This window comes from Rhinolophus hipposideros (assembly GCF_964194185.1).
Source record: "Rhinolophus hipposideros genome assembly, chromosome: 4".
Taxonomy (NCBI): Eukaryota; Metazoa; Chordata; class Mammalia; order Chiroptera; family Rhinolophidae; genus Rhinolophus; species Rhinolophus hipposideros.
This window is the reverse complement of record NC_138050.1, coordinates 15,600,676-15,614,308: the sequence shown is the minus strand read 5'-3', so window position 1 is coordinate 15,614,308 and position 13,633 is coordinate 15,600,676. Positions and strand designations below refer to the sequence as shown.

Sequence of the window (13,633 nt, the reverse complement as noted above, 5' to 3'; positions counted from 1 at the left end):
GATAAACTGGCATAAATAAAACCAGCATTAAAACATACTAATGCTTCATGGTTCCTGTGCTGGGAGAGACACTAATGCTTAATATTTAGTTTGTGTTTTGGGTTTACTGTGAATCAAGACTTTGATTTATAATTAGGGTCAGAAGCTACTGAATATCTGAGAAGCCATTATTGCTTACATCCTGTTTTCTATGGGAAGTTATTTTATGGATGTATTTTGATAGTACCAGAATAATTCTCTAAAAACAAAATATTGAAAATAAGCGTCTGTTTTATTGAAAAATAAAGCATATTGTCTGATACTTTTTTCCACTAAAAAGGTTTCTCATAACTAATGTATATTAAATCACATATTAAGTAAATGTTAAGAAAATGATGCAGAAATCCAAGTACTTTATGCTTAAGAATGTTATATATCTACTTATTTCCTACAGTCTGTCTCTCTCTGTCTCTGTCTCTCTCTCCTTCTCTGTCTGTCTGTCTCTCTCTCTCTCTCTCTCTGAAGGGGAGAAAGGGAAGGAAGAAGAGAGAGAAGGGAGAGAAAGAAAGAATGAGATGGGCAGAGAGGGAGAGAGATTTTTCTTTGTCTGGAAAGAATAGACCTGTTCTGTATTTTTTAAGCTCTCTAATTTATATATAGTAGTCACATTAGAACAGCTTATTGCAGAGTGAAATTTGGTATAAAACTAGCCTGGGACAAAAGCTCAAAGCAGATTTCTTGCAGTAATGCTTCACTGATTACTATATTCAGTGACAGAGAAACCCCCGGGGTGTCAAGCTCTGAAGCATCTCTTAACTACTAGAGTAACAATAAGTGGATTGAGAATACTTGCTCTAACAGTCTCCATAAATTGAACCCAGTGCTAAGTAGTACAAAGTCCACACACTATTTGAAGCTGCTTAACCCAGCTCATTCCTATACAAGTTATGAAGTAGCCAAAGAAGTAGCTAAGCATCTGTCAGAAAGTAAAGCAAAAGAAAAGGGGATAATTAAGAAAGTATTAATATTTATTTGATAAGTGAACTCCTGGGCTATATAATACTTTTTATTTGTATAAGTCCTTTGAGGGACCCTTGAGTTGTAGGTGATATTTGTAAATTCCCCAATGGAAGGAGACTGGAGTTAATTCTATTCTTTAAAAAGACTTTGAATGTGAAGTTCAGAGCTACCCAAAATAAGAGAGGCAAGTATTGGACACTTTCCACCTCTCTCCCAGCACCAGAGTAGCTTCCTTTTTTTTTTTTCCAAATCAAGAGATGGTTGCTGCTTACAGACGCCAGATAAAATGTGCCTCTATGACCTGAAAAGAGGTTTGTCCTCCTAAAAATCTCCATTCCATCAGGATGTCCAGTGTAGCCAGGTTACGACCTCAAATGTAAGGGGATTCCAGGCAACACTTGATGGTTAGTCTTTAGGCATGGTTCTTTTCCTTCTGACCTTATTTTTGCTCTAAATACATTTACTAGCTTTTCAAAGTGATTAAACTGCCACATTTTCCCTTTCCAACTAAAATTTCTGCCATTTGGTGAAAGCATATATATAATTTTTTTTCTTTTTAGAAAGGCAATGGGAAGCTTGCCAAGCAAGTTCATTCAATCAAGTTCCTTGGTTTTTAACATGGTAAGCAGTGTTACAAATTATAGTTTTAGATACTGAGAGAGACCTCTCAATACATCAGTTCACTCAACTGAAGATGCCAAAGAATGAGGCGTTCCTCTTAGATATGAGAAGAATACGACAGATGATGCTGGCCACCACCAAGACCATCTTTGGAATGACAGTTGCAGAGATTTCCATGGTTTGGTGCAGATGCTGATTAGAAAGCTAATATAATATAACCAATTGAAGTTCTGGACATGGTTGTGTGACTATGCTACTCTGAGGGTTTAACCTCATGTATCATCTGTTAAAATGTTCTTCTATTCAATAAAGTATGTATAAGAAGCACTTTGGTTAAACATATTATATTAATAAATACCACTCTCTTCCTCCACATAATGATGTTCTCATTATCATTTATGGGTTCAATACTGCAAATATCTAGGCTCAGTTCTTAGAGAACATTGTCTTGTAAAATGCGAATCTAACTCTATGGCATTTCTTTGTCATCAAAATGTCACCAACCCTCTAATTTCCCACAAATATTGAGCACCAGTAAGGTATATTATCATGCAATAACTCTACTGTTTTTCACTTTATACCAAAACCGAGCAGTCTCTCTTCAATAGTCTCTTCCAGACTTAACATATTCTTTGGTTTAATTTAAAATTAAATAAGCAAACTAAACAAGGAGGGTCTGATGAGGATGAGAAACAATTACCATCCAAATTAGTGAGTTACTTTCCCTCTATCTTTCTTTCAACTTCCTTCCAAGTAGTAGAAAAGGTGATCTGTGGGTTGAGCTACCCCTGGTCGTTAATTCTATGCTGTCTTCACCTATTAGAAAATTTGTTATAACAAACAAAGTGTTTATCATTCTTCCAGACTACCAATTAAAACCTTTCTAGTAATAAACTGTTATACAACAAAGAAACTGTGATAATTGCACCTTCAAGGTTCATACTAACATAGCAACGGAAGACTCCTCTGAAACTTCTGAGAGTCTGTTAGCACCTTTGAATAGGGTCATCTCGAATGTGTCGAGAAAATGCCTAAAACAAGAAGTCCATTCCTCTCTGTCCATCTGTGTACCTGTGAACACATTGCTGCTGCCTCTGGGCAAGAGGAAAGATGTGGTTTGCGGTCTGACTTTGTCCTCGGATGTATGAAAGAGCAGACAGAATTCAAATCAAAGTACAGTCAGGTCCTCCGAGCAGCTTCGTCACAGTCCCCAATTTTCTGTCATTGGGTTTCTATTGTCTTAAGTCTGAGGCACTTGAGGAAAAAGGTGAATTCCACCCGGGGTCATCAAACCTCTGAGCTGTCACTGTGGTGGCTCTGCGGTGGCATCATGGGCTCACTACTGCCTGAGCCCTTTGGGGCATCCTTCCTCCTGGCACTCTTCTTGCTCTTGCACATTAATGCTGCAATGGCAATGAGGCCAAGAGTGAGTAATCCCACTGCGACACCTCCCATGACCACGACCAGGCTGACCTCAGAGCTGGGACTGTTGAGCTCCCGGGGGAGGATGCCATCAGGAGGAACTCTCCCTTTGGGGACCTGCTTCTTGTGGGTGCGGTCCAGGGAAATGTGCTGGATATTTGTTCCCCGGTTGTTTTCAGCTCCGATTTCCCACACCAGCGGGGGTGTGCTTTTGATTTCCCTCTTCTTCCTGCTCTGGGCAGTTGCCTGGGGCTTCCCTGGACTCACTACAGAGTGGTACTGGTACTCCACACTTCTTTTGCCAATGCCTCCATTGGCACTGTCTTTTGATCTTACTGTGTAGATTGTGTGTATGTACCATTCTCGGCCCAAAGCGACCTAGAAAACACAACTCTGTTCATTAGAAAATGATAACTACATCAACCTAATTCGTGACTATTTGCAAAAGAAATTGATGGCAGAGATAGTAAATGCCAATTTAATTTACTCTGCAGAATTAATACACTTAATATTTTAGTTTGAAGAATTAATACACTTAATATTTTTGCATGTGTAGTATGTGCAAGGCTTTGTGTAGAGAACTGTAAAGTATTTTGTGCAACTTTTAAGGGAGCATGTGCTGGTAAATATTTGGTAATCTATGACGTATAGAATGTCAGAAATGTAAAGAATTTTAGATCTCAGTCTAATTTATTCATTTAAAACTTTACTAAATAAGAATACATAGCAGTTAAGTAACTTGCCCAATGTCACTCAATTAGTTAGTGGCAGAGGCAGGACTAGAACTCAGACCTTCTGAACCTCAGAACTCTTCCAGTATGTATTGCTGCATATTTACATATAAGACCATAGAAAAGTTTTCTGCTTTTCCAGGGCCTGTGAAAAGAAGGGATTTTCTGATGGCTCTTTAAAGCCAATGCTTTGAGAGTTAATAGTAAAACAGAACAAAAAAATATCATACTTCACCTACTTGTTTAGAAAGATTCAGAATAACAAGTATTCCTCATTAAGATTCACTCTTTAGGTGGAAGAAAAATAACACATTCTTCAGCCTATTCTGTCCGGAGAATTTTCAGGAAATCTCCTAAAAGGTATACTTGCTTCCCCAAGGATTCACAATGTAAACACATCTCTGAATTTGTCTCATTTGTGTGCTCAGGGTAGTTATAGTCACCTGTATCTCTTCCTACTGTCTATCCATAGGCTAGGATTTTCTATCTTGGTTTATAAAGTCTTGGAGAATGCAGATTTATGTACCATGCACAATTGTTTTTCTGAGTCAAGCAGTTTGCACAAGATCACTCTACGAAAGGTGATCATGAAAAGTCAACAGAAAGGACATTTTGAATAAGAAAAGCAGATTTCCCAACCATCCGACTTAGATTTCTATTCTGGGCTGAACAAGGTTCTTCATTATGCATTCACTTAAAATAATAATAATACATTAATAAAAATAATAATAGCTAGAGTTTATGGATTGCTCACCACGTACCCAGTATTGTTGGGTGTGGTTTACATGAATTATTCAATATTCAGATGAACTGTATACAATAATACTATAACTGCCATTTCCAAATGAGACATCTGAGGCATTCAAAAGTCAAGTACCTTGCATGTGGTTACACAGCTATTGTGTTCATTGGCCCACCTGAAAGAGTGGTGTGGAGTCGACTTTAAATCCATCAGATCCAGGCTGATTCACTAAGAGAATAGCTTCAGGGTCATCCACTGCCAGTTTGGCATTAAACAGGACATTTCCAAAACTGGTGGCTTGTGTCTCTGGCTGAGCTTTGTCCTTTAAGCAATAAGGGAAATGAGGATTACTTTTGCAAGTGCAGAATATTTTCCTATTAGTTTTGTGCAAGTACAAAACTATAAAGTGTCACCATTTAGTTTCATTTAAAAAGATGTTATTGTATTAAAATATAAGACAAAAATGCTTAAATTTGAAAATGGATTTACTTTATTGTTTGGGTCAAAGCACTTAGATAGTTAAAAAATTTAAAAAATTTTCAATTACAATTGACATTAATTTTAGGTGTACAGCATAATGGTTAGACATTTATATAACTTACGGTCCCTGCCGATAAGTCTGGTACCCCACCCAACACCATACACAGTTATTACAATATTATTGACTATATTCTCTATGCTGTATTTTACATCCGTTGTGACTATTTTTAACTGTCAATTTGTACTTCCTTCCCTTTTTTCACCCAGCCCCTCAATACCTCCTCCCATCTGCCAACCATCAATTTGTGCTATGTATTTATGACTCTGTTTCTGTTTTGTTTATTCATTTATTTTGTTTTTTCATTAATACATTCAACATATAAGTGAAATCATATGGCATTTGTCTTTCTCTGTATGATTTATTTCACTTAGCTTAATACCTCTAGGTCCATCCATGTTGTCACAAATGGTAAGATTTCATTCTTTGTTAAGGCTGAGTAATGTTCCATTGTATAAATGAAACTTTATCCATTTGTCTGTAGATGGACACTTATGTTGCTTTCATACCTTGGCTATTGTAAATAATGCTGCAATGGGCATACGGATGCGTATGTCTTTTTTGAGTTAGTGTTTTGGATTTCTTCAGATAACTACCCAGAAGTAATTGCTGGGTCCTTCTTTGTCTCTTGTTATAGACTTTGTTTTAAAGTCTATTTTGTTTGATTTAAGTATTTCTATCCAACATTCTTTCATTTCCATTTGCATGATATATCTTTTTTCCATCCATTTACTTTCAGTCTGGTGTGTGTCTTTCAGTCTGAAGTGGGTCTCTTGAAGGCAGCACATGTCTCATTGTGTATGGGTTGTGTTTTCTCATTTATTCAGCCACCTTATGTCTTTTCATTCAGCCACCTTATGTCTTTTAATTATTTGCATTTAAAGTAATTGTTGTTGGGTATATAGTTATTGCCATATTATTATTGACATTTTAAATCTTTTTTTCTTCTCCTCCTCCTTTCTCTCCTCCCCTTCCCACTCCCTCTCTTTCTCCTTCTCCATCTCTTTGACATTTGTTTTAAAAAAATCTTTTATTTATTTGAAGTGTGTTTTCCTAGGACACATCAGCTTCAAGTCAAGTAGTTGTTCCAATATAGTTGTGGAAGGCACAGCTCACAGTGGCCCATGTGGGGATCAAATTGGCAACTTTATTGTTAAGAGCACTGCACTCTAACCAACTGAGCTAACTGGCCATTCCCCCCATTGACATTTCTTGTAATACTGATTTGGTGGTCATGAACTCCTTTAGTTTTTTTTTTTCTTGTCTGAAAAGCTATCTATCTTTCCTTCCATTCTAAGTGATAGCCTTGCTGGGTAGAGTAATCTTGGTTGTAGGTCCTTGCTTTTCATCACATTGAATATTTTGTGCCAATCCCTTGTGGCCTGCAAAGTTTCTGTTGAGTAATCAGCTGACAGTCTTATAGGAGCTTCCTTGTAGGTAACTAACTGCTTTTCTCTTGCTGCTTTTAAGATTTTCACTTTGTCTTTAACCAGTGGATTGGTGTGGGCCTCTTTGGGCATTTATCTTGTTTGACTGTCTCTGCATTTCCTGGACTTGTATGTCTATTTCCTTCACTGGGTTAGGGAAATTTTCTGTCATTATTTCTTCAAATAGATTTTCAATCCCTTGCTCTCTCTTTTCTCCTTCTGCTACCCCTAGTGTGAATATTGGAATGCTTCATGTTGTCCCAGAGGTCGCTACACTATTTTTAATTTTTTTTTTCTGTTTGATGTTCTGTGTGTTTTCTGCTACCCTGTCTTCCAAGTTGCTGATTGGATCCTCTGCTTCATCAAATATACTATTCATTCCCCCTAATGTAGTCTTCATGTCAGCTATTATAATCTTTAATTCTGACTCTTTTTTTTTTATGGTTTCTCTTTCTGTGTGTAAGTTCTCAGTTTATCTACTCTTTCCTTAAGTTCATTGAGCATTCCTATAACCAGTGCTTTGAACTCTGTATTTGTTAGCTTGCTTGTCTCCATTTTGTTTAGTTCTTTTTCTGGAGTTTTTCCCTTTCCTTTCATTTGGGACGTGTTTCCTTGTCTCATTTTGGTGGCTTTCCAGTGTTTGTTTCTATATATTAGGGAGATCTGCCGTATCTTGCATTCTTGGTATAGTGGCCTCATGTAGTAGGCATCCTGTAGGACTTGGTGGCACAGGCTGCCTAGTCACCTGAGCTGGGTGTTCCAGGAGTCCCTCTTGTGTGGATTGTGTATGTTCTCCTGTTGTAATTGAGTTTGGTTGCTGATGAAACATCAGTGACTGGGATTGACTCACAGGCTGACTGGCTATGAGGATTGGCCATGATGACATTGGACAAGCAGGAGCTTATTCTATATGCTGGATTCAGTCTAGCAGGGCTCTGGTGCCTTCCAAATCCACCCTTTGGGTGTATCATTTGTGGAGCTAATTGGGTGGTATTCTGGTATGGTCTGAAGCTGGTCTGGTCTCTGAGTGTATTGGTTCTGGGGCCTCTTTGCATGAGTTCTAGTGCAGGACAACTTCTGCTGTTTTCTGTGCCCAGCCAGGGGCCACCTGGTAGAAGCTATAAAGTGTACAAAGTGATCTGTGGTTGGTTGTTTCCTGTGCTGGGGTTTGTGCTACCTAGGAGAGGGTATGCTGTGAACCACGCTGGCTGCCCCTAATAATGGACTTGAGGCTGCTTATCAAGAGGTACATGGCAAGCCCAGGCCAACTGCTGCTCTTTTGGGGTTTGTGAATCTTTGATAGATTTTATGGGTGTCTGTAGCTTGGGTCAAGGCCAGCCATTTGTCTTGAATAGCTGCTGAAAGAGGTTTGGGATGGGTGTGTGAGTTGGGTGGGGTGGCATCTCAGGGAATCACCAGGGTGGGGCAAGCTGTGTTAGCCAAGTTGTTGGAGACACAGATTTGGTACCCCCCACGCCCCCACTGCACCTGCTGGTTATGTGGGGAGAAGGCTCAACAAAGGAATGATGGTGCCTGCCAACACTTCAGTCTTAGAAAGTGCTGCCTCTCCAGCTCTTGCCCTAAAGAAGCCAGATAATTTAGTTTCTTCCCCTATGTCCCTGGGGCTTTTCAATCTGCTGTCCCTTCAATGGAGCTTAGGGTGAGTGTTTGTGAATAAGTGAGTCTGTGCTCGGGCCCTTTGAGGGGACACCTGGGTCTACAGCAACCCTCTGTCTCACCTAGATGGAATCCCTGCTGATTTTCACAGCCAAATGTTGTGGGGACTCCTCTTCTTGGCACTGGTGCTCCAGGCTAGTGAGCCCAGAGTAGGACCAGGACTCCTTGTTCTTCATGGGGGATTTCTACAGATGAGATATCCCTCCCAATTCTTTACCACCACATGTGGGTGTGGGACCAGCTTGTTTCATGTTTCCACCCCTCCTACCAGTCTCAGTGTGGCTTTCTATTTATATCCTTAGTTATAGTTCTGTTAAGCTAGTCTCCAGGTGGTTTCCAAGGGTGGTTGTTCTATAATTTACTTTTAATTTCAAAGCAGTCGTGGGAAGAGGAGAACACAACGTTTATCTACCCCACCATATTGACCGGACGTCTACACTTACCACAATTTTAAATCTATATAAGAGTGAAGTAGAATCAGCTAAGCAGCCATATTCTGCATTTGCTGGACTGTACTTGGGAACATAGCCATCAGCTCCAGTGCAAAGAAACACCTTCTCAATGCTGCAGTAAAAGGAATTACCTAGATTCTGGACAGGATCTACCATGACACGACCATAAATTACATCACCTGAAACACAGATGCAGAAGTGTTATTTCTGTTATGTGATGAAGCATCTCTATATGACACTGCAAACAATTTGTGACAATCGTGACACTAGAAAGAATTTCTTTCCCTTTTTAATGAGGCATCAAATATTGAAGACCTTTTAGTGTTGCCTTCAAGATCTGGTTCACTCCCAGGCCTCAGATATGACTACTTTGCAGACTCACCAGAAGTGACTGAAGATGTAGTGACCCTCACATGCTCATCCAGTAGTGGAAAAACCTCAAATCTTGGCCTATAACTTCACATCCCTAGTATCCCACTGTGGTTAAAATCCAGTTTATATAAATAAATTAGTTGCCAAGATACAGACTAATACATTATAGAATAACACTAAAAAAGAAAACATCAATAAAAAGCTGAATTGGCTTCACTTGATTGTGGAGGAGGTTTTAAGGAAACACCCTGGTATTCAAGCATCTATTTCACAGCCATTGTTGAATTCCTACCATATGTGTTAGATATTTGGGGAGGTTCTGGGAATACACCACTGGATAAGAAAGGCACATTGCTTGTCCATGAGGCATTTACAGTCTCATGCAACTGCAGTATTTGAGTCTGTGAAACTTGAAAATACATTCAAGAAAATAATACAGACTTATTCCACAAATCAGTTAGGTTAGGGAAATAGAGATTAACTTCTCCAGAAATAAAACCATCCAGCAACATATACCCAATTTCAGTGACCCCCTCCACCCCTACCACAGTGATAAAGGCCCAGTTATATTCTCAAAACAATACAAGAGGTTGTAATTTTTCCCCCTCAAACACAATCCCAATAAAGCACAGCACAACAGATACAATGTAAAACATACAGAGCAGGCCTCTGGTTTTTAAAGTGATACCTTCTGCAAAAGCAACATCACTCTCATGCCCAAATCCCATGGAGCCATCAGACAACCAGAGACTCTTCTTGGACAGTAGGTACATTTGGGTGTTCAGGCTAAACTCAGCTGCAACTGGATCACTGACCTAAAACCAAGTGTAAAATCCCTTTTATGTGTTAGTGATTGTTCTGATGGCGCACAGACACATTATTCACAGATATACACACTTAATGTACCCTGACATGTAGACTACTGAACACTGTACTGCGATTTTCATGTTCAGTCAAACCACCTTAGGGAACTGGAACATTGGCTTTGTCCTTCTTGAGAAGACAAAACTGGTGAGGTTAAATCATTTTTGAATGGGACTAAATAGCATTGCTTGAGCTAATGTTGATTAGTATGTTGGCGTATGTAAGGGGCTTATAAATGTGATCAGTGGAAGGCCAACATTTAGTATAAGTTCTTGGACAAAAAGTACCATCACATTTCTTTTAATGCATGACAATTAGGTACTTTGAGGTGGCATGAACTACAGGATATTTATTCTTCTTAAAGATCAAGAACAGGAAGGATGAAGAAGTGCAGAAGAACACTGGGGAAAATTCTCAAATCTCCAAGACAGCAAACTCCAGGAAGAGACACAGTCACACAGGAAAGAAAATAACCCTTGTATACTCTTAAACTATCGATTTTATATACTGAACCAACAACAGATAAAGGGCAATTCTGTCCTCCTTCCTCCCTCCCTTTCTTGCTTCCTGTCTGACTTCCTTTTTTCTCAGCATGTGAAAATTAAAAAGTCATTGTGCGAATTGTTTTTAACTGATAAAAGTAAACCAAACAAATAACAAAGTGGGATTCTAATGGGAAAATAATTTTAGGAGACACACCTGTTGGAATCGGATATCAAGGTCAAAGGTGACAGGCTCTCTGGGGTTGCAAGTGACTGGCAGGCGGTACTCCTGATGTGATGGAGTGGTGCATGGCAGCAGTTTTACAGTGTAGGTCCCTGAGTAGTCACGTACCTTCAAGGAGAAGAGAGGGCATTTAAAACTCCGAGGTGCAATCAGAGGCAGCGGAAGAGGAAAATTAAGTAAGAGGCTTAGTCACTCACTGCAAAGTCAGACACAAAGCTCCATTGCTGGACTGGCTGGTTATAGGTCGGTTCACTCCTGATTAGGCGCAGGGAAAATGTCAGGCCTGGATGATCAGCTGACATAATCACTGAACTTGTGAATGACGCTAGAAAAGTGCCAATAACATAATGGTATAGTGGTTAAAAGAATGCAGAACAATTTAGAGTTTTCAAAGTACTTTACAATACATTATTTGCTTTTATTCTTATAATAAGCTTACAAAGTAGCAGGGTTGGTATAATTATCCTCATTTTGAAGCTAGAGAAACAGTGTGACTCTCCCAAGATCCCACAGCTAGGATGTGCCTTCTGATTTCTGATTCAGTGCTTTTTCCACTGTATAATTCTGTTAAAAGATAATGCTAAAATAGTTCAAGGCGACTTTCCAGGGAGTAGCAAAACTGTGCAACAAAACCTGATGTGAATGCATTTATTGTGCACGAAAGCTATTAGCATCCACACAGCTGGGCAAACCCAATTTATAAATGGAAACTAGTTTTAATGAGATTGCTTGCAATCGTGTATAAACAAACATCCAGTTTACTAGAAAGGTAGACATATATCATATGGTGTACTATATGTGTACACCTGAAACTAATATAATATTGTACGTTAGCTATATTGTTTAATAAAAATCTTTTAAAAAATAAAGGTAGACATATGAATGGGAACTGTGAAGGCCAGGAAATCCTCATTTTCCAGAATTGTCAATTACAATAAAGAAAAATGATTCCTTTTGGTTCTGTATTTCTTGTAACTCAGTCTCATAAAAATATAATGAATGTCTTTTCTCTTCCTGAATTTTCAGCCCTATTCTCTCCTTTGCTTAGAGGTGACATCTAGAAGAAGAAGGACATAGAAGACAGTGAGTAAACTGTTTTTTCCTACTAATCTGGCATGACTTGGTACACCAGTAAAATAGTCAAACCAGTTTAGTAATATAGAGTCAAGTAAAAAATTATTTTTAGTGAAATGTCCTTTATATTTAAAAAAGCCTTAGACATGGGACTTCAGTGACTGCTGTCTTACTGATACTCAAAGCACAGTCCGTCAGTTAGTAAAATTACATAGCCAATAATTAAAGGTAATTGGTTAACATGTCTAAAACTTAAGTATGATTGTGAAGTGACACTCTGTCTCTATTATAAAGGTTTCTTACAGTACCTAGAAAATAGTTGTGAACAGAAAAGGGCTTGTTGAACAAATAAATTAAATTTCATTTTTTTTTTTTGTACGATGGAATTGAAGTAGAGAAGGCAATTATTGTTGCTATACTCTTCTTAAGGAAAAGTATTTTCTCTAAAAATCTACATGGAGATTCATTTTGTAGATTATGAGATGTAGCCAAACAATTATCAAGACCTCATAATATGCAATATGGAAAAACTCTTCCCTTGTGGTACGGGGAGTGGCTATTAATGGGCGATGGGGCTTACCAGAATGTGACAGCACAAACAAACCATGGAATTGAGCCTCTGTCTTAAAGTTCACAACCAAGCGTCCCTCTTCACTGATGCGCATGCTGGTTGGATACAGAGAACCTACAGTGGGATAGCACACAAAAGCGGAAATATTGGTGACCAGGTACTACTCTTAATGTACGGGATTTCTTTCAAAAATGAATTCAGGTTCATCTTACCTTTAAGCATTTTAGCCAAAAGGTATTATTAGAAGAATTATGAGTGGTAAAAGAGGCAGAAGATAAAATATGAAATTAAAATATGTTAAATAATCTGAAATGATTATCCAGGGTGATTATATTACCTTTCACATGGCTTTGAGGTAATATTAATTTGTTTAAGATAGCAGATTTTAAGATGTACTATCAATAGTCTTTCCCCTCTGGCTCATAAAAATTAATGCAAGCATGATGCTCAGACATGCGTGGAACCAGAACAGTAGTATATGCCTGAAAAGAAACAGCACTAATTCTACTAATAGATTAATTAGCTTTATGTGTATGGACTTTGAATTATGATTCTGACATGGAGATTGAAACAAAGTTTTGCAGATGCTTATAGGCCCAATAATTACTGGCATTTACCACCATTGTTCCAAAACATTCAGCTGAAGTATCATAGAATAATAGAATTTTAAAACAGAAAGTACATTAGAAGTCTAGTCTATATTTCAGAAGAAATTGAGTGCCATAAAGGTTAAGCAATACGTTCGAGATCACACAGCTAGTTAGCTGTAGAGTCAAAATTAGAATCCAGGGCAGAATTTATACTGGACTTTAAAAAGCCACCTCTCATTTTCAGAAATAAAGATGTGTAACTTTTTCTCTTGGCTTCATTCCTTATTTTCAATTGGAACTTCCTCTATCCATTTCCTAGAATTTAGGGAAATATATAGACTGTGTTGTATGTCACATAAATGATTAATCATGTAGAATGGACTATGAGAGTTAAATTAAATGTCCATGAAATGTAGATGTTATTTAACAGTCACGTATTACACAAAATTTGAGGCACTGATATGATTTAAAGTTTTTTCATTACAAAAATAATCTTAAAATGTTGAATATAAAAAATAAATATACTGAAAGTTGCTTCTATTACTTTTAGCTACAGTAAAAATTCCTCTTAAGTAATTCAAGTAGGTAAGAAAAGTAGATTTCCAAATATATTAACCCACCTTGGAGTTCAGCTTCTGGTGGGCTGCCAATTCCATCATTCCACAAGATGGCAGTGTCATACACAAAAGTTAGACGAAGCTCCGACTTCAAGTCAAAATGCTGCCAGCCTCCTACTCCAACAGGGGAATGGAACACGTAGGAAACATACAGAGGGACTCGAAGAGTCACATAGGACTGCACTAGGTTTAGGACCTAAAACAATGAAA

General features: G+C 38.2%; 1 protein-coding gene across 1 annotated transcript in view; it reads right to left on the bottom strand.

Annotated features, from left to right (window-relative positions):
• Window positions 1–254: 254 nt before the first annotated feature.
• The window catches only part of FREM2 (FRAS1 related extracellular matrix 2), a gene marked incomplete at its 5' end in the record, with an annotated part of 171,085 nt that continues 157,706 nt past the window's right edge, over window positions 255–13,633 (bottom strand). The window contains 8 exons of the mRNA XM_081046640.1: window positions 255–3,420; window positions 4,691–4,837; window positions 8,601–8,788; window positions 9,670–9,796; window positions 10,545–10,679; window positions 10,769–10,896; window positions 12,226–12,330; window positions 13,427–13,619. Of these exons, the coding sequence (XP_080902766.1) occupies window positions 2,908–3,420; window positions 4,691–4,837; window positions 8,601–8,788; window positions 9,670–9,796; window positions 10,545–10,679; window positions 10,769–10,896; window positions 12,226–12,330; window positions 13,427–13,619 (1,536 nt within the window). The 3' untranslated portion in view covers window positions 255–2,907. The remainder of the gene's footprint in view (window positions 3,421–4,690; window positions 4,838–8,600; window positions 8,789–9,669; window positions 9,797–10,544; window positions 10,680–10,768; window positions 10,897–12,225; window positions 12,331–13,426; window positions 13,620–13,633) is intronic.